This window comes from Eleutherodactylus coqui, chromosome 4 (assembly GCF_035609145.1).
Source record: "Eleutherodactylus coqui strain aEleCoq1 chromosome 4, aEleCoq1.hap1, whole genome shotgun sequence".
Classification (NCBI taxonomy): Eukaryota; Metazoa; Chordata; class Amphibia; order Anura; family Eleutherodactylidae; genus Eleutherodactylus; species Eleutherodactylus coqui.
The window spans coordinates 283,149,498-283,174,495 of NC_089840.1; the positions used below are offsets into that span (position 1 = coordinate 283,149,498).

Below are 24,998 nucleotides of genomic sequence, written 5' to 3' on the forward strand. Positions count from 1 at the left end.
CCAGACCCTCTGAGCCTCCGACCCGGAAGAACGGGGACGCATCCGAAAAAACAGGCGACATGCCTGTCGGAAAACAAAAAACTTGTTCCTCTCCCCAGAAAACACCTCGGGAAGAGGGCACTTGGGTTCTCGGCTGGTTGAGGCGTCCGGCCCCTGCGACACCCCCCACTGCTCCTGGGCCACCATGCGGGCGGATAAATCCTGGATCACAGGCCCCAGGGCCTGCAGCTGGTTCGCAAGGGAACTGATCGCCTCCATGACAAAACAGTTTTAAAGGGCCAGTTATTATGTTACGGCACTCTGACCCACAAGCGCCAGGTGGGGTGCCCTGAACTTCCCGCACCCCACTGTCCCTGCCTACTTGCCTCGGCCCTGGCTAACCCCAGACGGACAACTGGGCGGCAGTCCCTGCTCTGGCTAGGGACCTGGCGACTACCTAGACGGAACTAACTAACGGGGGACAGAGTGCCGACAGAAGAGGCAGGTGGAACAGACCAACAGAACAAAGACTAAGCTAAGACAGGCTGGATGAAGCTGACTAGCAAACTAGGAGCTGCTGAGACTAGCTGCAGACAGAGTAACTAGTGGCAAACCGAACCAATAACTGGCAGTGAGCTCAGGTCACTGCCAGCCTTTTAACTTCAAGCCTCCGTCCAGGGGCGGAGAGTGGGAGGAGCCTACGGCAGACACACCCACGCCGCCGGGAGAGCCCCGACTGAAGAGCTCCGGGACGCCGGAGCCGACACCGAAGCGGCGCGCGCTGGCCGCGGGACCCAGCGCCGCCCTGCATGGTAACATATGGATGCTGGGAACCATTTATTTGTGCACAAAGAAGACGCTGCGCTGATCGGGGGTTAGGGGAGTACAATATATATTTTACATCAAACCCTCAGTGCGGCGTTATTACCATCCGCACCCAGCAGTTTGCCGAGATCTCACAGTCCTCCCTGTCCCACATCTTCCTCCTCTCATGCCGTAATCTGAACACTACTCCACCTTCCTCAGACTCGCCCTGGATGAAGCGGCACCCCCCGTGACGCGAGCGGTCCACCACACATCATGACTATCTTGGCTCACACACCAAGCGCGCTTCATCTGGCGATGCTCTAGGTGTGCTGAACGACTGTGGCGCAAACCCAAACAGCCAGCAGACTTCACCCACTACAAATTTATGCTCAAAACCTACGACCTCGCCCTCCACAACGCCAAACAAGTTTATTTCACCTCCCTCGTCTCCTCACTATCACACAACCCCAAATGATTCCTCAACACCTTCCTTTCCCTCCTCAGCCCCCAAGAACAGGGTCCCATGATGGATCTCAGTGCTGGAGAGCTAGTCGACCACTTCAAAGAAAAAATCTAAAATATCCGAAAAGAAATCCCCAAACACTGAACGGCTACCACTGATCCTGGCTGCTTCAGCACAGCATCCATCACTTAGTATTTATACTAGAGCCAATAACAAAGAGGAAGTCTCCAGACTACTCTCCGCTACTCGCCCCACCTCCTGCTCTAGCGACCCTCTTCCTTCACACCATCTGCAGTCCCTTTCCCCGTCTGTCATTACCCACCTCACCTCCATCTTCTACCTCTCCCTGATCTCTGGTATTTTCCCCACCTCATTTAAACACTCCATCATATCCCTTCTGCTAAGGAAACAGACCCTTGCCCCGACCAATGCTGCCAACTGCCGACTCATATCGAACCTCCCCTTCATCTCTCTGATAACTCTCTCCTCGACTTCCTCCAGTCCGACTTCTACCCCATACATTCGACCGAAACCCCCTCACAAAAGTATCTGCCCTCACACAATGACCTGATGATGGCCAAATCGAGGGGCGACTGCTCCCTACTAATGCTCCTTGATCTCTCTGCTGCATTAGACACTGTCGACCATGACCTCCTCCTTGCTATGCTTCGCTCCATCGGCCTAAAGGACACTGCTCTCTCCTGATTCTCCTCCTACCTCTCTGACCACTCTTTCAGTTTTTCCTGCACTGGCTCTATCTCCTCTCCGTTCCCCTCCATTTTGTGCCAGATCTCTCTCTACCATATGTGGCAAGGGGATACTCGCCTGCAGATCGCCAACCTCAACATCAGGGAAATGGTGCACCACATGTGTAGATAGACTCCAGAAGACTTAAACTTTCTTTAAAATCTGGTGCCTGCCAGTTTTATTTCACAGCATTCCAAACATGTAAAGCATCAGGAGAGTCCATAATTTTAGGGGTCACAAAGCCACTGGGCCACCATCGCTAACCCCACCGGGTGTCTACAGGGCACCATCCTCTTTCAGACTAGCGACGGTTCCCAAACAGATCCCCTTCCCCAAGGATCTCGCTGGTCCAACTTGGGCCTCTGGCTAGCAGCCCTTCAGCTCCACTGAGCTAGTACTCGCTCCTCTCTGAGTCTGGCAGGAATTTACTTTTATGTTTTGCTAGTTGCCACACCCAAAGGGTGTTAACCCTCTCAGTACCAGTATGTCTATGTATAGCCCTCATGATTGCATCACACCGGGAAGTTACATTTCTTAGAGGAGCACTTACTTTTGCAATTAGTATTAAATAATCGAGTTGTTACCCCTATACCTTTACTATTTAGGACCTAAAGAATGCTCCTGCCAAATTTCATGTTTGTACGACATCAGGAAGTTAGAGAATTAGATTACGTACATTACACAAGAGTGCAAATACTTTTGTACTTAGCATTGAATAATCAAGTTTGGACCCCTTTACTTTTCCTATTTAAGATGCAAAGAATGCTCTTGAGAAATTTCACACTTGTACGACACCTGGAAGTTAGAGAGTTTAGAGATATAGATTTATATGATAATCAAAATAGCTCTGTAATAACCAATTGCTTATATGTAACAACCTTTGGAATATTTTTTTTGTATAACTGTTTTAATTAAATTCTTTGTATTTTTTAAAGGCACTGTCCCACTTCTAGCAGTTTGTTTTTTGCAGGAAGCAGATAGCTCTCTGCATTGCACAGTGGTCGAAGTTGGTACTGCCGACTAAGTCCTACTGAAGTGAATGATACTGAGCCTGCAAACCAATCTAGGCCACTGCACAATGTACAGAGCTGTCTGCTTCTTGCAGCTAAACAACTAGGAGTGGGAAGACCTATTTAATGTCTATGCTAAAGATAAAATAATGTTTTTGGCTAGAAGGTTTTCTGATGAGGTGCGGATTGAAGACCAACATATTCTGGTTCAGGAGAGACATATCAGCTCATTGCCCGCACCAGCTGGTTTTCGACCTTGAAGTTGAGGGTTGTCGCCCTATGTGGACACCAAGTCCCCTGTGGCTGTCACAGAAGGAGGTGCATGAGTATGTCGAGCACGAGGCTGGGATGTACTGGGGGGTCAATGAGGGGACGGCCTCAGAGTTTGTGGTATAGAACGCCTTTAAGGCTGTTACCAGGGGGTCTTTTTGCCTCTTCCATAGCTGAACAACATAGAAGGTCCCTGCGGGCCACCCGATTAGATTTGGAGCGCCGCCTTGACTCAGCAGAGGCCAAACATGTTGCATATCCTTCCCCGGAAACTTCCTTAGGTCTCAGTGACCTGCAACGGGAATATAAACTGCTGCTCATTTAATATACAAAAAAGAAACTTCTTTATTCCAGTCACCAGGTTTTTCATTAGGGAAATAAAAATGGTCACTTGCTGGCCAACTTGGCCAGAGAGGATCAGTCGCTACCACCAATTACAGCAATGCGGGATAACGCAGGTGCCCTAATACATGACCATAAACTAGTTAACCAAGCATTTGCCCAATTCTATACTGACCTATATACCCAAAAACTAAGCTGCTCTGATGAACAACTGCTGGCTTATCTCGACGCTATCCCCTTCCGTATGCTGAGCAGTAATGGTGCAACCTACCTGGATGGAGCCCTGAGTATAGAGGAAATAAGGGAAGCCATTAAGTCGCTCCCCAACAGGAAATTACCAGGTGTAGATGGGCTTCCCGGGGAGTGGTATGAAAAGAATGTGGAGCTTTTGACCCCTCGACTCCTAACACTGTACAACTCTATCCTGCGAGAAGGGGCTCTTCTAGATACCATGCGCAATGCCCTAATAGTCATGATCCCTAAAACTGGAAAGACCCTACCGACTGCGGCTCTCACCACCCCATTTCACTCCTTAATAACATAAAAATTGTTGCAAAAATACTGGCGACACATATAAACTCAGTTGTTGGGGAGATCATACATGCTGACCAGTCTGGTCTCATGCCTGGCAAAAGCACAGACTTGAACTTAAGGCGACTTTTCAACCATCTGACGTATAAGCACTAGAGATGAGCGAACGTGTTCTTCCGAGCTTGATATTCGTGCGAATATTAGGGTGTTCGGGATGTTCGTTATTCGTAACGAACACCATGAGGTGTTCTGGTTATTTTCACTTCCTTCCCTGAGACGTTAGCGCGCTTTTCTGGCCAATTGAAAGACAGGGAAGGCATTACAACTTCCCCCTGTGACGTTCAAGCCCTATACCACCCCCCTGCTGTGAGTGGCTGGGAAGATCAGGTGTCACCCGAACATAAAAGTCGGCCCCTCCCGCGGTTCGCCTCAGATGCGGTGTGAGTTAGATGAGGGACAGTGCTGTTTGTACCGGAGCTGCTGTAGGGAAAGAATTGGTAGTTAGTGTAGGCTTCAAGACCCCCCAAAGGTCCTTATTAGGGCCACTGATAGCTGTGTGTTGGCTGCTGTTAGCAGTGGCAATTTTTTTTTCTCAAAATCGCCTCTGCAGACCGTTGCACCTGGCATTAGGGACAGAAGTGCTGCATAGGCAGGGAGAGTGTTAGGAGTGAGTGTAGCCTTCAAGAACCTCAACGGTCCTTTCTAGGGCCATATTTATCCGTGTGCAGTACTGTTCAGGCTGCTGTTAGCTGTGCTGCATTTTTTTTTGCTTCTCAAAATCGCCTCTGCAGAGCATTGCACCCTCCATTGATACTGCAGGGAAAGAATTGTATAGGCAGGGCGACAACACAGTTGTTATTCATTGAATATACGCAGTGCTGCCTTTTGGTGCCAAAAAACGGAAAATAATTAAATTTGTCCTGCCTCTGTCCGGCCTAACGCCGGTGGACACGTGTGAGCTTGTTGCATGGGGAGAATAAGGACATACAGGCAATAAACACTCAGCAGTATTTTAAAAATAATCAGGATTAAAATAAAAGAAAGTTACCAGATTTTTGGATACACGGCCCAAAGGGATCCAGAACAGAGGGACGCCCATATACCAAAGTATAGCTCCATGGATTGACCGGTTAGAACTGTGGGGTCCCCCAATATACACCTTCTCCCCACCCCTCTGAGGTCATACAGAGAAGGGAGGGTCAGATTTGTAGGAACTCAAAAATCGTAATTCCCTAGTTTCAGTCATATCTCGGTGGGAGGGTCTCTAATCATGAAGATATGCTGCCATATTTCTTGTCATGATTTTATCTATGCATGAATATCAAGCATGAGGCAGAAATCATAACCAGGTATGAGTTTACGTAGTTTGAGGGGAATTCCTGAGCTTGGGGTGAGGTATGGGGAGGTAATACAATTATCTCTCTAAAGGCAACAACCACCAGCCTGGGGAGAGCAAATCAGCATCTACCTGTCAAAGGGCCACTTGTATTGACATTGGGACAAAGGATTTCCTGTCCTCTTGTATATCAAAGGCTTGCCAATTACACAAGAGGAAGGGGGGATTAGAACATTATAATTTACCCATCTCATATCTTTATCCATCTATCTAGTATCTAACTATCTATCTATCATTAGAGTAGATTCAAGGGGCAAAGGTTGTCAGCTCAACTTTTCTACTGTCCTGAACGGCAACTGATTGATACTGGACAGCTGGGGGGACACTTTCTCAATCTCTTTATATGACAGAGCGCTAGTGAAAATTGTGAAATAGGAAAGGCATTTACCAAGTATGTGCATCGCAGAAATCTAAGCATTCTCTATCTGGTACAGAACATATTTAATCAGGGTAAAAAAAAGTAGACCGATAAATTTAAAAACCTTTTTAATAATCCCGGCAATCAGCTGCAAATTGTCTCACTAACAAGACAGACGTACCCAGGAAGACATGGTTCTTCTTAGAAGCTTTTGAGTATGCCACATGAGAGCCTTACAGGAATTTGGTAGTAGATTTAAGAGAAGACACAACAGAGGAACTCCTCTTAAGCACGGGGTTGTTTCCACCAGCTTTAGCGGCGGTGTACATTCAAAAGAAAACTGCCTCTAAGAAGTGAGTTAATCATCCTACTAACTATTGTAAGCTCTGCACATTGTGCTGACAAGATGTCTGAGGGATTACACTGCAATTGGGGCCTCTTAAAAAGCTTATAAAAGCAACACCTACAGTCAGAAAGTCTACTTTGTGCAATGCAAGCAGTGCTTTAATCATAGCCATAGAGGAAATTGCTTTAAGTAAAAGGGTGAATACCTCTAAAACAGCCTGAGTGATAAAACCCTGGCAATAAAAAAAAAAAAGCAGATATTGAATCAGGCGGGAAGAGGGGGGGTTTACAGGTTCACTCTTAGGCTTTGCAATTCCAATAATGAGACTGTGCTTGAGCACACTGGCCCAGAGAACAGCTGATCACTATGGGTCCCTGGTGATAGACTCCACAGATCTATTATTCATGACTGATCTTGAGAATGAGCCATCAATAGTTGACAACTGGACGATCCCTTTAAATCTCAACTAAATTCAGCTACAAATCTGAAATCCAGGAAAAAACAAAGAGAAACCAAAAAGTTTGGCTTAGTAGATAGGGAGTAATAGGCGCCGGCCAGGATAAGGACAAAATAAAACATATGTGAGTGGGTTCTTATACATTAAGTTCAAAAGACTTCAATAGTAAGAGGATTATGGGATGGATGATTAAAGGGCAGAATTCCATCAGAAAATGATAGGCGCAGTCATTTTTTTCAATACCTGCAAGCACTTTTGAGTTAGGGATGATATGTTTTTAATAAAGGTTTATTGAATTATATAATATGGAAACTACTTATCAATCACGATAACTCAAGAAGACAAGCAGATTCTGAATTGTGAATTTTCTGATGTTTAACAAGATTTGATTTCTGGGTAAAACATTTCCCACATTCTGAACATGAAAATGACTTCTCTCCTGTGTGAATTCTCTGATGATAAACAAGACTTGATTTCTGGGTAAAACATTTCCCACAGACAGAACACGAAAATGGCTTCTCTCCTGTGTGAATTCTCTGATGATAAACAAGACTTGATTTCATGGTAAAACATTTCCCACATTCTAGACATGAAAATGACTTCTCTCCTGTGTGAATTCTCTGATGATAAACAAGACTTGATTTCTGGGTAAAACATTTCCCACAGACAGAACACGAAAATGACTTCTCTCCTGTGTGAATTCTCTGATGATAAACAAGACTTGATTTCAAGGTAAAACATTTCCCACATTCTGAACATGAAAATGACTTCTCCCCTGTGTGAATTCTCTGATGATAAACAAGACTTGATTTCATGGTAAAACATTTCCCACATTCTGAACATGAAAATGGCTTCTCTCCTGTGTGAAGTCTCTGATGATAAACAAGACCCGTTTTCATGGTAAAACATTTCCCACATTCTGAACATGAAAATAGCTTCTCTCCTGTGTGAATTCTCTGATGATAAACAAGACCCGTTTTCATGGTAAAACATTTCCCACATTCTGAACATGAAAATGACTTCTCTCCTGTGTGAATTCTCTGATGCTTAGCAAGATGTGATTTCTGGGTAAAACATTTCCCACATTCTAGACATGAAAATGACTTCTCTCCTGTGTGAATTCTCTGATGTCTAGCAAGATTTGATTTCTTCGTAAAACATTTCCCACATTCTAGACATGAAAATGACTTCTCTCCTGTGTGAATTCTCTGATGATAAACAAGACGTGATTTCTTCGTAAAACATTTCCCACATTCTGAACATGAAAATGACTTCTCTCCTGTGTGAATTCTCTGATGTCTAACAAGATATGATTTTTGGGTATAGCATTTGCTACATTCTGAACATGAATATGACTTCTTCCCTGTGACAACAGTTTCTTCTTTAACATCTCTTCTGTAAATGTTATGTTGCTTGCTAGTCTGTGATGAATCAGAAGATGGAACCTCTATAAAAGGATCAGATGACAGATGTTTGCTGGGAAGGGCTGAGGGTACATCTGGGATAATGGCAGGCTCTTCGTGTGTATCTTGTATGTTACCATCATCTTCCACTGTAAAACCTGAAGATATCAAATGTTCCTCTAAGCTCCTGATGTCGTCATCTGCCAAGAATAAAACAGATTTTAACATTACAATTATATCAATATTTTATAAAAATTTCCATATGAAACATTCATACAAATTGTGAAAAAGACAAGATACAAAAACCCCGTGCTCTTTTATGTATGGGGTTTTGCTTACTTGAATAAGGGGTTTGCAGACATTAGCGAACCTCCTCAAGAATCCAGGTTAGCCTCTAAATTATCACCCGTTCCTCCAGGTTTCTTTTAGAGAGTCGATACCTTCTGGTGTTTATTCCATTAGCGTAAGGACAATATATACAATACAGTACATGCAACGCGAGTCGGAGGGCTTACTGACTAATCTGCCATTTTTCATGAGCATATGACACAGAGACATGATAAAAGTATCAGGTACTTCTTAGAACTGGGGCGACCGGAAGTGTGTACGTGCGTGCATCCAGAAGAAAGTAGCTGCTGAGCTATATCCCGGTACACGCTTAACCGGAAGCAGAGGTACATTTCTAGATACAATTTTGTGCGCATGCTCGTCTTGCACATGCTCTTTATACAGATTAAGTATACTTAATAACAAACGAGTGCCACATTTTATATTATTTCTCCAGAACCCCCATACTTTTATTTTTTACACACAAATCTCCAAAATTTTAACCCCTTAGTGACGGCCCCATCGGAATTCTACATCCTCACTAAGTGGGCTTTAATCCTAGAGGACGTAGAAACATGCGTCCTCTTAGGATTAATACCCTCTTAGCAGAGGACGTGTCAGCTTTATGTTGTCGGTGCCCGCAGGTAGCCGACAGCATGGAGCTCTCATCTTGGGCTGCCGGCAGTCCCCCCCCCGGCAATGCAATCGGCGCTATCCAATGGATACCCATCCCAACCAGCCCCCGTAATTACCCCTGTCTTCGGAAATACCACACAGTTCACATTATTACTTTTATCTAAGATTTGGGGAACACCAAAAAGGGTGCGGAAGGGGGGGAATTTTTATTCTGTACAAGTGAGCAGTGGGGCCAGGAATTTATTCAGTTTTGCCCTGCAATCCAACGGGTGTTCCTTCCATTATAGGCCTTGCCATGTGTCCTGTAAGTAGATTAGGGCCACAATGGGTATGTTTCTGAACACGGGACAAGAGGGGGGATCCATTTTGGGGTTAAAGTCTTCATTCCTATGTACACTGTACAAAAAAAAAAAAACAACAGTTTTGAAATTGACAATATTGCCAAAAAAATGAAAATCATATTTTTTTCCTTCTGCTTTGCTTAGATTCATTCAAATACTGTTGGGTCAAAATACACAGTACACTCCTAGATGAATTCGTTAAGGGGTCTAGTTTTCAAAATGAGGTCATTTGTGGGGGTTTTCTATCGTTTTGGCCGCTCAAGGGCTCTACAAGTGGGCAATGGGACCTGGAATTTATTCCGTTGTACCCTGAAATCCAATGAGTGCTCCTTCCATTGTAGGCCTAGAAATGTTTCCTTTAAGGAGATTAGGGCCACAATGGGTATATTTCTGAACACGGGAGAAACAGGGGTATCCATTTTGGGGTGCAAGTCGTCATTCATGTGTGTGCTATACAAAAAAGTTGTTTTTAAACTGACAGAATTGCCAAAAAAATGAAAATCACAATTTTTTCCTTTTGCTTTGCTTGAATTCATTCAAAAACTGTGGCGTAAAAATGGGCAGTACACCCCTAGATAAATTTGTTAAGGAGTCTAGTTTTTAAAATGGGGTCATTTGCGGGGTTCTATATGGTTTTGGCCACTCAAGAGCTCTACAAGAGTGGTATGGGGCCTAAAACGCCTTCAAGCAAAACGGATATTTTTGGTATAACTTACCGTAAAATATCTTTCTCGTCACGTTCATTGGGGGACACAGCCAGACCATGGGGATATAGCCACTGCCACTAGGAGGCGACACTAAGCACAAGTGTTAACTCCTCCCACCAGGATATATCCCCCCTGCAGGCACTCAGCTAATTAGTTTGTATGCAAACAGTAGGAGTACACAACAAAATATTTACATTTTTACGTAAACCAACACATACCAGTACTTCTGGATAATTATATTGTCATCTGTGACCCGAGAACAACAGGCTCCAGCCATGCTATCTATAATGAAAATAAATCTTTGGGAGGGTGCTGTCCCCCCCAATGAACGTGACGAGAAAGAGATTTTACGGTAAGTTATACCAAAAATATCCGTTTCTCGTCCGTATCATTGGGGGACCCAGCCAGACCATATGACGTTGAAAAGCAGTCCCGAAAACAAAATAGGGTGCGTTATTCCCCAAATGGTCCCAGTCAGGGACAGCCGCTTGTAGAACCTTTCTACCCATGGCGGCGTCCGCTGATGCATATGTATGGACTCTATAAAATTTTGCAAATGTATGCAAGGACGTCCAAGTACCCGCCTTGCATACCTGTAATGCCGAGGCTCAGTGACGAACCGCCCAGGAAGCCCCCACCGCCCTTGTGGAGTGGGCTATTATCCGAAATGGAGGCGACTGCACCTTGGCTCGGTAAGCCTCCGCCACTAGCGTTCGAATCCACCTTGAGATGGTCACCTTAGAGGCCGCCGATCCCTTACGCTGTCCCTCTGGTATTACGAACAGTGTCTCTGTCTTCCGGAAGTCTTTGGTTTTTGTAACAAATTCGCAAGGCCCTTATCAGATCCAGTCGGTGCAGTGCTCTCTCTCTCTCGCCTGTATTGCTGCTGGACAAAAAGACAGAAGTACGATATCTTCGTTAAGATGAAATGCTGCTACTACCTTTGGCAAAAAAACCCGGAGCTGGTCTCAGTACCACCTTGTCCTGTTGGAATGTCCTGAAGGGGGGGTTCGTCCTACAGGGCGGCTAATTCGGACACCTACCGTATCGATGTGATCGTCACCAGAAAAACTACTTTCCAGCATAGAAGCCTCAGAGGTACCTCTCTGAGTGGCTCAAACGGGTGTGATAGTAACGCATTCAGCACCCAATTAAGATCCCATGCCGGAGTAGGTGGCCTGAACGGGGGTGACGCATGCGCGACCCCTTGAAAAAAGTTCGCACCGCTAATTTATTAGCGATTGGTCTCTGAAAAGAAACTGAAAGAGCCAATACCTGGCCCCTTAAGCGTTTCCATACATGATAATAAATTCTTGATGGCTCCGGCTTCCTGGCTTGGATCATCGTTCGGATGACTGCCTCAGCGAAACCTTGTTTCCTTAGTATAGCGGTCTCAATAGCCAGGCCGTCAAGCGAAGAGACATCGAATTCGGTGGAAGAGCGGTCCTTGTGACAGTAGCTCCTCCCGTTCTGGGAGTGGCCATAGGGCGGTAGCCAAAAGCTCTACTATGTCTGGATACCCCGCTCGCCTCGGCCAATCCAGCGCGACCAAGATTACTGGCCCCCCCTCCCTCCTTCTTGATTTTCTTTAGTATCCTCAGAATGAGTGGAAGAGGAGGAAATACGTACGGCAGTCTGAACCCTGCCCACGAACTCACCAGAGCGTCTACCGCTATTGCCTGAGGATCTCGCGAACGTGCCACAAAGGGAAGTATCCTGTAATTCTGCCTGGATGCCATCATATCTACATCCGGGGTGCCCCAGCGATGACAGATCGCCTGAAAGACCTCCGGATGTAGTTGCCATTCGCTGGGATCCACAGTCTTTCGACTGAGAAAATCCGCCACCCAGTTTTCTACCCCTGGGATGTAAACTGTCGAGATGGACCGCAGATGTTTCCCTGCCTAAGTATGCCGGATACTTTTGTTATTGCTCTTGCACTTCTTGTGCCCCCCTGGTGGCTGATGTATGCTACTTCTGTGGCATTGTCTGTCTGGATTTTTACATCCTTGTTGAGAAGTAATGAAAATGCTGTAATGCTCGTCAGATGGCCAGCAGCTCCCGAATGTTTATTGGGAGTCTTGCCTCATCTTGTGACCACACCCCCTGGGTGGAGTGTCCCTCCAGAGTCCCACCCAAGCCGTAACGACTGGCGTCCGTGGTCAGTATCCTCACTGCCCTGGACGTAGTGACCGACCCCTCTGGATTCTCCTGTAATTCATCCACCATCTCAGAGTAACTTGGATGCGTGGTGTTATTGCAACCTGTTGATCCAGCGTCCACTGTGACTTGTTCCAACGTGACAGGATGAAAATGTTGAAACTCCCTGGAATGAAACTGCGCGAATAGTATAGCCTCGAAGGAGGCCACCATCAGGCCCAATACCCTCATGAAATGCCTGATGGCTATCCGTCTACCCCGGAGCAGGAGATGCACCTTGCTTACCAGTGTTACCGCCTTCGCTTACGGTAGGCGAATCTGGTGTTTCTTGGTGTCGAACACCATCCCAGAAACTCCAACTGCTGAGTCGGTACTAGGCAAGATTTCTCGTGGTTGATGATCCAACCAAATTCTTCTAGTGTCTGAAGCGTGATGCGCAGACTTTCCAAATTGCCTTCCTCTGGTAAGGGGTGGCCATCACCCTTCTTGAAAGGAGTAGTGCCATTACCGCTGCCAGAACCTCTGCGAAGATCCTTGGGGATGTCGAGAGTCCGAATGGTAGCGCTATAAATTGGTAATGGCTCCACTGGACCTCGAAACGTAGGAATTGCTGGCAAGATTCGCGAATTGGAATATGCAGGTATGCATCCCTGATATCCACCACTGACAGGAAAACTCCCCTGGTTCCATAGAAGTTATCACTGGCCTAAGGGATTCCCTCCTGAAATGTTTTGCTCTGACGTAATGGTTTAGCCGTCGTAACTCGAGGACCGGCCTGACCCTGCCATCTTTCTTGGGGACTACGATGGGATTTGAATAAAAACCCTTTCCGTGCTGACCAGATGGCACGGGCACCACTACCCCTTGTGCCAATAGCGGTTCTATTGTTGGGTGCAGCTGTGCTGCTTTCCCTGGATCCTTTGGTACCCTGGATCTGAGGAGTTGATCCTGGCAAGGTTGCGAACTCCATAGTATGCCCTCGCAAGCCGCCCTCCTGTACCCAGGCGTCGGCCATGTGGGTCAACCACACATCCTAAAACCGGAAAGTCTGTCCACTTGGATGTCTTTGAGCAAGATTGCCAGGCTAGCCTGGCTTTAACGCAAGTAGCCTTCCTCTGCTCAGCTGGCGCCCTTCTTGACTGAGTCCACTGCCCTGTTGACAGTCGGGACGAAAATCGCCGAAAAAAGAGAAAGCTTCTCCTTAATCAGGTCGTCTAGTTTGGGGGCCAAACAGTCTATTGCCTTCGAAGGGCAGTTTCGTTGGAACCCCTTTGGAGGATGCATCCGCTGACGATCCCTTCAGCAATAGTGTCCTCCGCGTAGCCACGGAAGCTGCCGATGCGCGGGCTACAACTTCGCTGCGTCCAAATTTTGCTGCGCAGGCAAATTTTCCGCTTGACTGATATTTTCCGTCACGTCAAATATCTTTGCGCAGTTGCTTTGCCCATGCCACAGATGCCTTGCTCACCCAGGCAAAAGCGAAGGTGGGCCGCAAGGCAGTGCCTGCAAAGTCATTTTTGCCATGGTATCTAGTTTCCGGTCCTGCGAGTCGGTTAGGACCGCAACATCGGCGGAGGGCAATGCCGTGCTTTTTGGTAAACGTGACACTGGTGGGTCCACCATCGGGGTACTGGCCACCCTTTGTCGAGGCCATCTGGGAATGGATACGCCTCAAAAATCCTGATGGGAAGGAAACACTTGGCAAAAGCGTTTCTGCCGTTCAAATGATACGGTAGCTGGTGGCACTTTTACCGGAGTCTCGGCTACCTGTAGTCTGTCCTTAACTGCTACCACCAGGCTGTCCATTAAAGTGGCAGCCTGGACACCTGTTCCCCATCTAGGTCTGATAGAGACAACGCAGCTGACCTTTCCTCCTCTCCTGGTCCGCTACTTCCCCCCGAGAGAACATACGGGGGCTGCGTTTGGGATGCAGCCTGGGATGCTGAGGAGCATGAGGCCCGTGAGGGGTCCAGATGAGACCAAACCGACCTCGCTGTATACCGAGACTGCCGGGAGAATTCCCTGGACCTATGATACGTCCAGGAGGATCCCCTGGAACCATGAGGGTCGTGAAACGACTCCTTAGAGCGTTGAGACCTAGCGGACTTGGACGACTTCCTAAGGCGACGAGACCTCTGGGAAATTTCCTCAGGGCTGCAGGATCTCCGTCTTTTATGTGATCTTCCCCGTGAATGCTCCGGGGAGGATGCTTCAAACTGCGACTCTAAACTGTGCAGTATCACCGCTGACGAGCTGGCTAGTCCTGAAATGGCCGGCAAGGGGCCTAGTCCAGTCAGCCTCGGTTACCTGCTCCACAGGGGTGGCAGGGGGGTGGCACCAGGGTCCCTGGAGCTGACCGTGCCGAAATAAAATTAGCCTAGCGGGATTCCACCTGGCCGCATGGGAACTTGGCCCTCCCCACAGCTTGACTGGAACCCTCTGGTCTGGGGTCAGACATGGCGCAATCCGCACACCCAATGGGTAACCGCAAAGGGGTGGGGTAACCTTGTACTGCTGCAAGGGGGGAGACACAGACAGGAGAGTGCTGCCTCAGCAGGGCTTACCCTGTCCCGCGGCTGTCCTGTCCCAGCTGGAGCTTCTAGGTCCTGGCAGCACACCACAAGTTTCTCTGCGGATATTGATGCTGGAAACTGACGCTGCTGGAGCTGGCACTGATGAAGGTTGGCGCTGAGGGTTGGCGCCGCTCTCTGTCACTGAGGATTGGGGCTGACTGATGCTGAAAATGCTGCCGAAAGCCTGAAGCTGGTAAAGCTGAAGGCTCGCTGGTCAATAGCGCTGGTTCCGCTGGAAAAACCGCTGGGATAAGCAGCTCAGGCACAGCAGTTCCTCAGAGAGGGTACTGCTGCACAGGCACTATGAGCGGCCATCTTCCCAGCTGGCCGCCTCCTTCAATGTCCCACGTGGCCGGGGTGGGCATGGCCTGCCCCGGAAACCCGGCCGCGTCACCATAAGTGCCTGCGCAACCTTTAAAAAGTGTCCCTGAGGGCGGCGCTTCCAGCCGCGCCGCATGTGCTGCTGCAGCCAGTAGCCCTCTTCTGCCGTGTCCTGGTCTGCGCATGGCCTCCAGCCGTTGCCAACACCCTTGGTAAGCCCCGCTGCCGTCTCCCGACATTCCCCCCTGATGTGCTCCAGAAGGGGCCATCTTAGGGGGATCTCTTACAGCCAACCTGCCGGGGCACCGCCGCTCCCTAGATTGAAAGAAGGGAGGGGGAGGGGGGGTAAGAGAAGGCAATTCACCGCTTGGCCATCTTGACTCTCCTGATGCCATGCTCCTGGTACGGCCCCCTTAAGGTGTTACCTGACAGCTGACCTGCAGACCATAGGGGGAGATGTTTGAGGGGTCCTCCACGTCGTGGGTACGCTCCTTCCTCCCCGTCTGAACTCCAGCAGTGTTCTCCCCCAGCGCTCGCCGTCAAGAGGGGTGCTACTCCAGAGGGGGGAACCCTATAGCTGGCGGGCCACGACGCCAATGCACAGAGGCAGGGTCGCGCCACCTTTTCTTCTCTGGGTAAGACATCACAGTGTGGTGAGTACACCACCTGCCAGCGTCTTCCCCGGGAGGACAGGTAAGCCAGGGAAAAGCCCCGACTCCCTGGATTACCGCACTTGAGGTCTCCTCTGGACCTAACTAAGTCACGTTTGCCTCCTTGCAGACACTAAGCTAAAAACTAATTAGCTGAGTGCCTGCAGGGGGGGGGGGGTATAGCCTGGTGGGAGGAGCTAACACTTGTGCTTAGTGTCGCCTCCTAGTGGCAGTGGCTATATCCCCATGGTCTGTCTGGGTCCCCCAATAATACAGATGAGAAATGTATGTTCTGAAAGACACCGACTTCTCCTTTCGTTTTGGGCCCCGTTGTGCATCCAGATTTAAGATTAGGGCCACAATGAGTATATTTCTGAAGACGGGAGAAACAGGGGGATCCATTTTGGGGTATCAATCATCATTTTTATGTGCACTATAGGAAAAAAATTTCTTTAAAATGACATATTTGCAAAAATATGAAATTTTATTTTCTTCTTCTCTAAATTTAATTAATTTCTGAAAAAAAACTGTGGGGTCAAAATACACATGACCCCCCCCCCCCCTAAGTGGATACATTAAGGGGGGTCGTTTTTAAAATTATAAACTATGGATGGGGTCTGGCTGAGGGAAAAATCCAAGGCAGCATTGTAAGAGAAGTTCCAACAATATCCGCCCCTCCTGTGGGTTTAGGTTTTGAGAGGGTTCGGTAGCTGATGTGTAAAAGCAGATTGTAGGCATTTTAAAAAAATTCATGGGGGGCTGAATAGGCAGAGTCTGGAATAAGTACAACAAGCGAGGGACGACGTCCATCCTTAGCACATTTATTCCACCAAAACAGGAGATATTTTTTGTCGTCGTTATTCAAGCTCAGATATGTAAAAATATTAAATAGTTAAAGGGGTTTTCCCATTAACTGCAGGTACAATAATTTGTGGAGCGCCTAGTCTACTGATAACATCCTAATGGGACAATTACTTTACCCAATAAACTTACTTTTTTACTTCCACATTGTAGGACGTGTTCTGCGCTGATTTCCTCCCATGCGGTGATGGTAATTTCCTACCTCCAGGGGGCGCTCATACAGCTTGTAAGATTACAGAGCGCAGGAGCCAAACGAGCTGTGGATAAGAGCTGCTGTCGCCCCCTGCTGTAAACTGCCCTGTACTGTGCTGCAACTACAGTCTGCTGATCATGTGCTGCTGACCGGGGAATAAAGACGCCTTTACAAGCCCGCCACCGCCATTATCAGTGGGCACACATATGTTTGTAGCCATTCACTAACCCAGCTGACTGTTACTTGTACCAAGATGTGGGAAGTTCCTACTGAGCATGCCCAGTCCTTCTGGTTCCAGCAGCAGAGGAGAGGGACATGATAATAGTACTTGCACATGTGCGGAGGCAGCACTGGGGACGGGGGTCCAGGTCTGATAGAGTGATTGGATGTTGCAGAGACCCTGACATAGTGCATGGGGTATCAGCTGGGGGCAGATGGAAGGAGCAGCTGAATGCAGGATGAGGATGGCTTCTCCTTACACGGCGCCTGTGGCTCTACCAAAACATTAAGGGGAAATAACATAACTGCTTGTATAGCTTATTGCTGTATATTCCACGATTATTACAGAACTCCTGACTGATTTGTGCTCGTTGCAGCCTGCAGGCACACGGCGAAGGACCGTCCTGAACTCACTATCCACAGCATCAGGACAGGGATCTGCTCCTTTGTGCAAGGAGGAACAGGAGAAGTAGTGCCAGAACCCTACAGAATGACCCCCAGCAGACTATAAAATAATAATCTTTATTTGTATAGCGCCAACTTGTTCTGCAGCGCTTTCAAGCACAGGAGAAAACAGACAATACAACAAATTACATGTTTTTCTACAATCAATTTGAAACAAACGAGGTGGAGGCGATATAGGCAGTACAGGAATTACATGAGTAAATCAGTTATTAGGAAGCAAACGGGTGGATCGGTAGGGAGGTGCCGAGGTAGAGGTCATATGCGATAGGCAGGGTGGAAGGTGTGGGGAGCTGTAGGGAGGGGCAGGGGGACTAGGTCAGGAGATTTAGTATGCCTCCCTGATGAGGTGCGTTTTTAAGGCGAGTCTGAAATTTTGTGCGTTGTGGATTGTCCAGATGCCTTGGGGTAGAGCTTTCCAGAGGATGGGTGCTGCTCTGGTGAAGTCCTGGAGGAGAGCATGTAAGGTTTGTATTAGTGGGGAGTTTAGTCTGCATGTGTTAGCAGATCAGAGTATTGGGCTGGGTGATAAATGGACAGAAGGGAAGCGATGTGCCATGGGTGAGGGTGAGGAGTTTAAATTTAGTTCTGCAGTGGATGGGCAGCCAATGCAATGACTGGCATAGTTCAGAGGCATCGGAGAAATGGCTGGATAGAAAAATGAGCCTATCTGGTGTGTCTAATATAGATTGAAGAAGGAGAGTCTGGTGCGGAAAGGCCGTTGAGCAGCAAGTAGCAGTAGTCAAGTCGGGAATGGATGAGGGCAGCAACAAGTGTCTTTAGAATGTCCATGGTGAGGAATAGCCAGATTTGAGCAATATTTATGAGGAGCAGATGGCATTTTTGGGACAAAGATTGGATGTGGGGGTTGAAGAAGAGGTCAGATTCCGGTATGACACCCAAGAAGTGGGCGTGCTGTCTGGGAGTGGTGCCAGATACCGATATGGAGATATTGGAGGGAGATCAGTAAGCAGGGGGTGGAAACACGAGGTGGTCAGTATTGGAAAAGCTTTGTTTGAGAAAGAGGAAGGACATGGTGTTAGAGACAGCAGACAGACAGTCTGTGGGATTTTGGAGGAATGGTGCTGAGATGTCACAGGAAGAGGCATATAGCTGGGTGTCCTCAGCGTAGATCTGGAATTAGAGGCCGAGTGTGCGGATAGTTTGTCCAATTGGGACTTTAGAGAAGAGTAGGGGACCAAGGTCTGAGCCCTGGGGCACCCCAACAGCGAGAGGAGGTGGAAAGGAAATAGGGCCAGTAAGGAGGGCTGACAGAGCGAAGCGTGTTAAGGAGGACTTTGTGGTCAACAGTGTCAAATGCTGCAACAGGTCAAGGAGGATTAGCAGGGAGTAGTCGCCTCTCGACTTCGCTGTCATCAGGTCACTACTGACCAAATTGTTGGAAACAGACTCCGCGGGAACCATGAGGGCCCAACATCCTGTAATGGAAGCTGAGCTCACATCCCAGCACCATGTAGCTTGAATAGCATTTGCCAGAGACACCAGAATTGGCAAGTCCACCATTGGCACCCTGTTCTCTGCACAGACAAGAGCAGCTTCACAAGGAGCACATGTAACAGACATGACGGAGTCTGCAAAGGATGGAGATCATCCACATCTGATATACCAGGCTTCGGGCAAGTAAATTTGGTACAAGTGTTTATCTGTTGTTTGCGTGGAACATTTTATGAAGCTGTGGTTACTTCAGAGGAATAGAGGAATAAAATATGTATACACATAGAGGTGAGCTAGATTCTCCTCAGTATATACACCCAGAGGTGAGCTAGATTCTCCTCAGTATATACACCCAGAGGTGAGCTAGATTCTCCTCAGTATATACACCCAGAGGTGAGGTAGATTCTCCTCAGTATATACACCCAGAGGTGAGGTAGATTCTCCTCAGTATATACACACACAGAGGTGAGGTAGATTCTCCTCAGTATATACACCCAGAGGTGAGCTAGATTCTCCTCAGTATATACACCCAGAGGTGAGGTAGGTTCTCCTCAGTATATACACCCAGAGGTGAGGTAGGTTCTCCTCAGTATATACACTGTAGTAGAGTGAGAGGTAAAGTGTGGGACGGACGGTACATATCGCAGAGACTACTAGCATCTGTGAGGTAAACCCGGTCCGTCTCTCACTCCAGTACTCAGTTTCACCTGGCCCAAGTAGGTGAGGTGCATAAATGGGCGCAGGTTGCAGTCTGAAGAGGGAGGTGTGCCCTGTGTGAGCAGCAGAGGCTTACAGAGAGTGCTGAGCTGGAGACACTGCACCACGCTGCTGGGATGGTTTGGTTTACTTTGCCCTATTGAAGTTTACAAAGACTTTTGGTGTTACTACTGCTGGACTGCTTATATAAAAGGACTTTCCTTGAACTTTCTGTTATCTGGAGAATGCCAGTACTTTTTGTTTTGCTCATCAAGTCTGAATAAAGACAAGACGCTCAGCATTTGGTCGTGGCCTGGTGTGTTTGCCCCTGCATTGCTACAATTGGTGGAGGATGCGCTGGCAGTAAAAGACCCACGGGTACATGTCCTGGGTGAAAGCAGCAATAAGAATGCAAGCTGCCACGACAACTATGGAGGAGTTGGTGAAGCAGCTGGTGCAAGTGAGTGTGCAACAGCAACAAATGCAACAGGAGACAAACCATCTCATGGTAAAGCAAATGGCCATGCTGACTGAGGCCAATGGGACTAAAGAGACTGTAGATCCCTCCAGGCAACAGGCCCAGATGGACGCTTTAAAAACAGTAAGAGGGGCATTATAAAAAATGATGCCACAAGATGATGTGGAGGCCTTCCTCGCCATTTTTGAGCGGGTGGCAGAGAGGGCGCAATTGCCTCAAGAGTGGTGGATGGAGGTGTTAGCCTCGTACTTAATTGGAGAACCCCAGAAGGCGTATTATGATTTGGCGCAGCAGGATGCCCGAGAATACGCCAAGTTAAAAGCCGAAATCCTTACTCGCCTGGGAGTCAGCACGGCACTCAGAGCACAGCGGGTACATACTTGGAAGTATTCTCCGGAGAAGCCACCCCGGTCTCAAATGTTTGACCTGCTTCATCTGGCTCAAAAATGGCTATAGCCAGAGACCTCATCACCTGCCTAGATTGTCGAAAAGGTGGTGATGGACTGATTTGTGCAGTCCCTGTCTAGGCCCATGCAGCGTTGGGTTGTCCAAGGAGATCTCACGAATGCAGATGAATTGGTGGGCCTTGTAGAGAGATATCTCACAGCGGAGGAGGCGCTTCCCATTGCAAGAGCTGGATCTCGTGGTGTCAACCCGGGGTTGAATGCCCGGAGGAAGGAATCCCGGGTCAGCATGGAGGAGAAGCCACAGAATCCGCGGCGAGCAATGCTCGTCAGGAGGAGCCAAGTCAACCCGCTGCGGTGCTGGGAGTGCCAGGAGCCAGGGCACTTATTAGCCCACTGTCCAGTGAAAACAGAGCCCATGGACTGTACATATGGTCGGCGATGTTCGTGGTTTGCACATCAGGTATGCAGTGCGACGCCGGCCAAGGACCCACAGCCCCAGAAGTGCCAGGTAACAGTGAACGGGGTCAAGGTGTCGGCCTTGCTCGACTCAGGGAGCTTGGCCACGCTGATCAGGGCCTCCTTTCCCCATGTATTACTCCAGGTGGAAAAACTGGGGGTTATTTGCATACATGGTGACACAAAAGGGTACCCAGTTGCCCAGGTATCCATAGACACTGACTCTGGAGTGTGTGCACACAAGGTTGGGGTGGTGAAAAATTTGATCCACCCGGTTATCCTTGGGAGAGACTTCCCCCTCTTCTGGAACTTATGGACTAATTTGTTACCGCATGGTAACCAGGACAGTGGAGTCCCTAATGACGAGTTGCCTTTTGCAGGGGTAACTGAGGACGAGGAGCTGTCAGAACCTCAGATGATTGATCTTGAGTTGGCACCGGATAATTTTGGATCTGCCCAGATTAATGGCCAGACTTTGAAATATGCGTTTGAGAATGTGTCTGTTATAAATGGTGCACCGCAGAGTACAGGGGCGGCAAAGAGCTTCCCTCACTTCGCCGTTAAAAACGAGTTGTTGTACAGAGTTGCCAAAATTAGAGATGAAGTAGTGGAGAAGCTTCTAGTACCTGATTCCTATAGACACACAGTCTCACACTTGGCACATATTAGGGGGCCACTTGGGGGCTGAAAAAACGCAGGAGCGCATCTTGCAGTGATTCTACTGGCTGGGCTGCTACAAGGAAATAGAGTTTTGTCAATCCTGTCCCAGCTGCCAGGTGACTGCTCCTGCTCCACATTTTAAGAGCCCGTTGGTCCCGTTACCAATAATTTAAGTGCCATTTGAACGGGTTGCCATGGACCTTGTAGGGCCTTTGGTAAAGTCGGCTAGGGGTCACCAGTATATTTGGTAGTAGTTGACTACGCAACCAGGTACCCAGAAGCAGTTCCACTGAGGAATACTTCCTCCAAAAGTAGTGGAAAAGAATTGTTTTATATATTTTCCAGAGTGCGTATACCAAAAGAAATACTAACGGACCAGGGGACTCCATTTATGTCCAAAGTGATGCAGGAACTCTGCAAACTGCTGAAAATTAAGCAGTTACGAACCTTTGTCTATCATCCCCAGACCGACGGGTTGGTAGAGAGGTTTAATAAAGCCCTAAAAAGTATGTTGAAAAGGGGGGTAGAGAAGGATGGACGAGACTAGGACTGTCTGCTTTCCTACCTGCTCTTCTCCATCTGAGAGGTCCCACAAGCATCCACAGGCTTGTCGCCGTTTGAGTTGTTATATGCGCGACAACACCGTGGATTACTTGATATTGCCAAAGAAACGTGGTGGAACATGTGGCCCAGATGCAAGACAGAATGTCTAAAGTCATGCCCCTGGTGAGAGAGCACCACCTCAGGGCTCAGGAAAGCCAAGCCCGTATGTATAATAGAGCGACAAAGGTCAGGCAATTCAGCCCTGGGGACCTGGTACTAGTGCTTGTCCCAACGGTAGAGAGCAAGTTCCTGGCCAAGTGGCAAGGGCCCTATGAGGTCGTAGAGAAAGTGGGTGAGGTCAACTATAAAGTTCATCAGCCGGGGAAAAGAAAACCTCTACAAATATATCATGTGAACCTGTTGAAAGCCTGGAAGCAGCAGGACTCTCTGGACAGACGATGCTTGGTTATGGAGTCAGCGAGTGACATCCATGATGTGACAATAGCTGAGGCATTGTCAAAGTCCCAGATACAACAATGTAAAGAGTTTCTGCAGCGCAATAAGGACCTATTTACTGACCTGCCGGGTCGCACCAAGGTAATTGAACATGAGATTCTCACAGACCCCCAAGTAAAAGTTTGCCAAAAACCGTATCGAATTCGGGAGGCTCGTAGAGAGATAGTGTCTGCTGAAATAAAAAAAATGCTAGATCTGGGGGTAATCGAGGAGTCTAAGGGTGGATGGTCAAGCCCAATAGTGCTGATGCCTAAACCCTCAGGGGAATGGCGGTTCTGTAATGATTACCGGAAGGTCAATGAGATATCAAAGTCGGATGCCTACCCCATGCCCAGGGTGGATCAACTAATTGAGAGGTTAGGCCCAGCCAGGTACATTACCACCCTAGATTTAACGAAAGGGTATTGGCAAATTCCCCTCACAAAGGAAGCTAAAGAGAAGACAGCTTTTTCAACTCCAGACGGCTGTTTCCAATATAGGAGAATGCCTTTTGGGTTGAAAAATGCCCCCGCCACGTTTCAAAGGGCGATGGATAGATTGCTAGGTCCCCACAAACGATACGCAGCAGCTTACCTGGATGACATTGTAATATTTAGCCGGTATTAGGAGAGCCACCTCAGTAAAGTTCAGGCAGTACTGGACTCTCCCAGAAGAGCAGGTTTCTCGATAAACAAAAAAAAAAGGTGCCTTAGGCATGGAGGAAGTTAAATACCTCGGCTTCATAGTCAGAAGGGGGTTGGTAAAACCTCAATGAAATCAAGTAGAGGCCATACAGAACTGGCCCCAACCCCGGACAAAAAAACAAGCGAGAGCCTTCCTGGGGATAGTAGGCTATTACCGATGTTTCATCCCTGATTTTGCCTCTATGGCAGCCCCGTTAACAGAACTCACGAAAGGGAGAAAGTCGGTAATGGCACAATGGTCACCAGAAGCAGAAAAGGCATTTGTAGAATTGAAACGTGCATTGTGTCAGCAGCCTGTGTTGGTGGCGCCTGACTTCAAGAAAGCATTTATAGTCCATACAGATGCGTCTGATGTGGGTCTGGGAGCCGTTATGTCACAGGAGGTTAATGGGGAAGAACATCCTGTCATGTTTTTAAGGCGGAAGCTTACCCCCTGCGAGAAAAATTATGCAATAGTGGAGAAAAAGGCCTTGGCAATAAAATGGGCACTAGACGCACTGAGATATTACCTACTGGGAAGGAAATTTAAGTTGGTCTCAGATCATGCCCCCCTAAAGTGGATGAGCAAGAGGAAAGGGAACAACGCCAGAGTAACAAGGTGGTTCCTGGCATTACAGGAGTTTGACTTTGAAGTTGAACACAGGCCAGGAAAAACCAATGGTAATGCAGATGACCTCCCAAGGGCTTATTGTTTGATGGTTGGTGCCCAGCCCCCTGGCTTGGGGCAGAGGGGGGGGGGGGGGGAGGTATGTAGTAGAGTGAGAGGTAAAGTGTGGGACGGACGGTACATATCGCAGAGACTACTAGGATCTGTGAGGTAAACCCGGTCCGTCTCTCACTCCAGTACTCAGTTCCACCTGGCCCAAGTAGATGAGGTGCATAAATGGGCGCAGGTTGCAGTCTGAAGAGGGGTGTGTGTCCTGTGTGAGCAGCAGAGGCTTACAGAGAGTGCTGAGCTGGAGACACTGCACCACGCTGCTGGGAAGGTTTGCTTTACTTTGCCCTATTGGAGTTTACAAAGACTTTTGGTGTTACTATTGCTGGACTGCTTATATAAAAGGACTTTCCTTGAACTTTCTGTTATCTGGAGAATGCCAGTACTTTTTGTTTTGTTCATCATCTCTGAATAAAGACAAGACGCTCAGCATTTGGTCGTGGCCAGGTGTGTTTCCCCCTGCATTGCTACAACACCCAGAGGGGAGCTAGATTCTCCTCAGTATATACACCCAGAGGTAAGCTAAATTCTCCTCAGTATATACACTCAGAGGTGAGGTAGATTCTCCTCAGTATATACACTCAGAGGTGAGGTAGATTCTCCTCAGTATATACACTCAGAGGTGAGGTAGATTCTCCTCAGTATATACACTCAGAGGTGAGGTAGATTCTCCTCAGTATATACACTCAGAGGTGAGGTAGATTCTCCTCAGTATATACACTCAGAGGTGAGGTAGATTCTCCTCAGTATATACACTCAGAGGTGAGGTAGATTCTCCTCAGTATATACACTCAGAGGTGAGGTAGATTCTCCTCAGTATATACACTCAG

At 48.0% G+C, this 24,998-nt stretch overlaps 2 protein-coding genes across 2 annotated transcripts in view; both read right to left on the reverse strand.

The window, feature by feature from the left end:
- LOC136624385 (oocyte zinc finger protein XlCOF22-like) overlaps positions 1 to 24,998 on the reverse strand; it is a 177,948-nt gene that overhangs the window by 146,384 nt on the left and 6,566 nt on the right. The window lies entirely within an intron of this gene.
- LOC136625004 (gastrula zinc finger protein XlCGF57.1-like) lies at positions 6,986 to 11,926 on the reverse strand. The gene is made up of 2 exons (XM_066598923.1): positions 11,779 to 11,926; positions 6,986 to 8,309 (listed from the first exon to the last, which is right to left on the reverse strand). Exons 1-2 carry the CDS (start codon positions 11,924 to 11,926, stop codon positions 7,030 to 7,032), a joined length of 1,428 nt encoding a protein of 475 aa, XP_066455020.1. The 3' UTR covers positions 6,986 to 7,029.

Bases quoted from the DNA above. Each gene is read 5' to 3' on its own strand.
- LOC136625004 (XM_066598923.1), bottom strand. From the start codon at position 11,926: ATGGCAACTACATCCGGAGGTCTTTCAGGCGATCTGTCATCGCTGGGG. The intron at 8,310-11,778 runs GTGAGTTCGTGG...TATTCTTGGCAG, and splicing joins CAATAGCGGTAGACGCTCTG to ATGACGACATCAGGAGCTTA.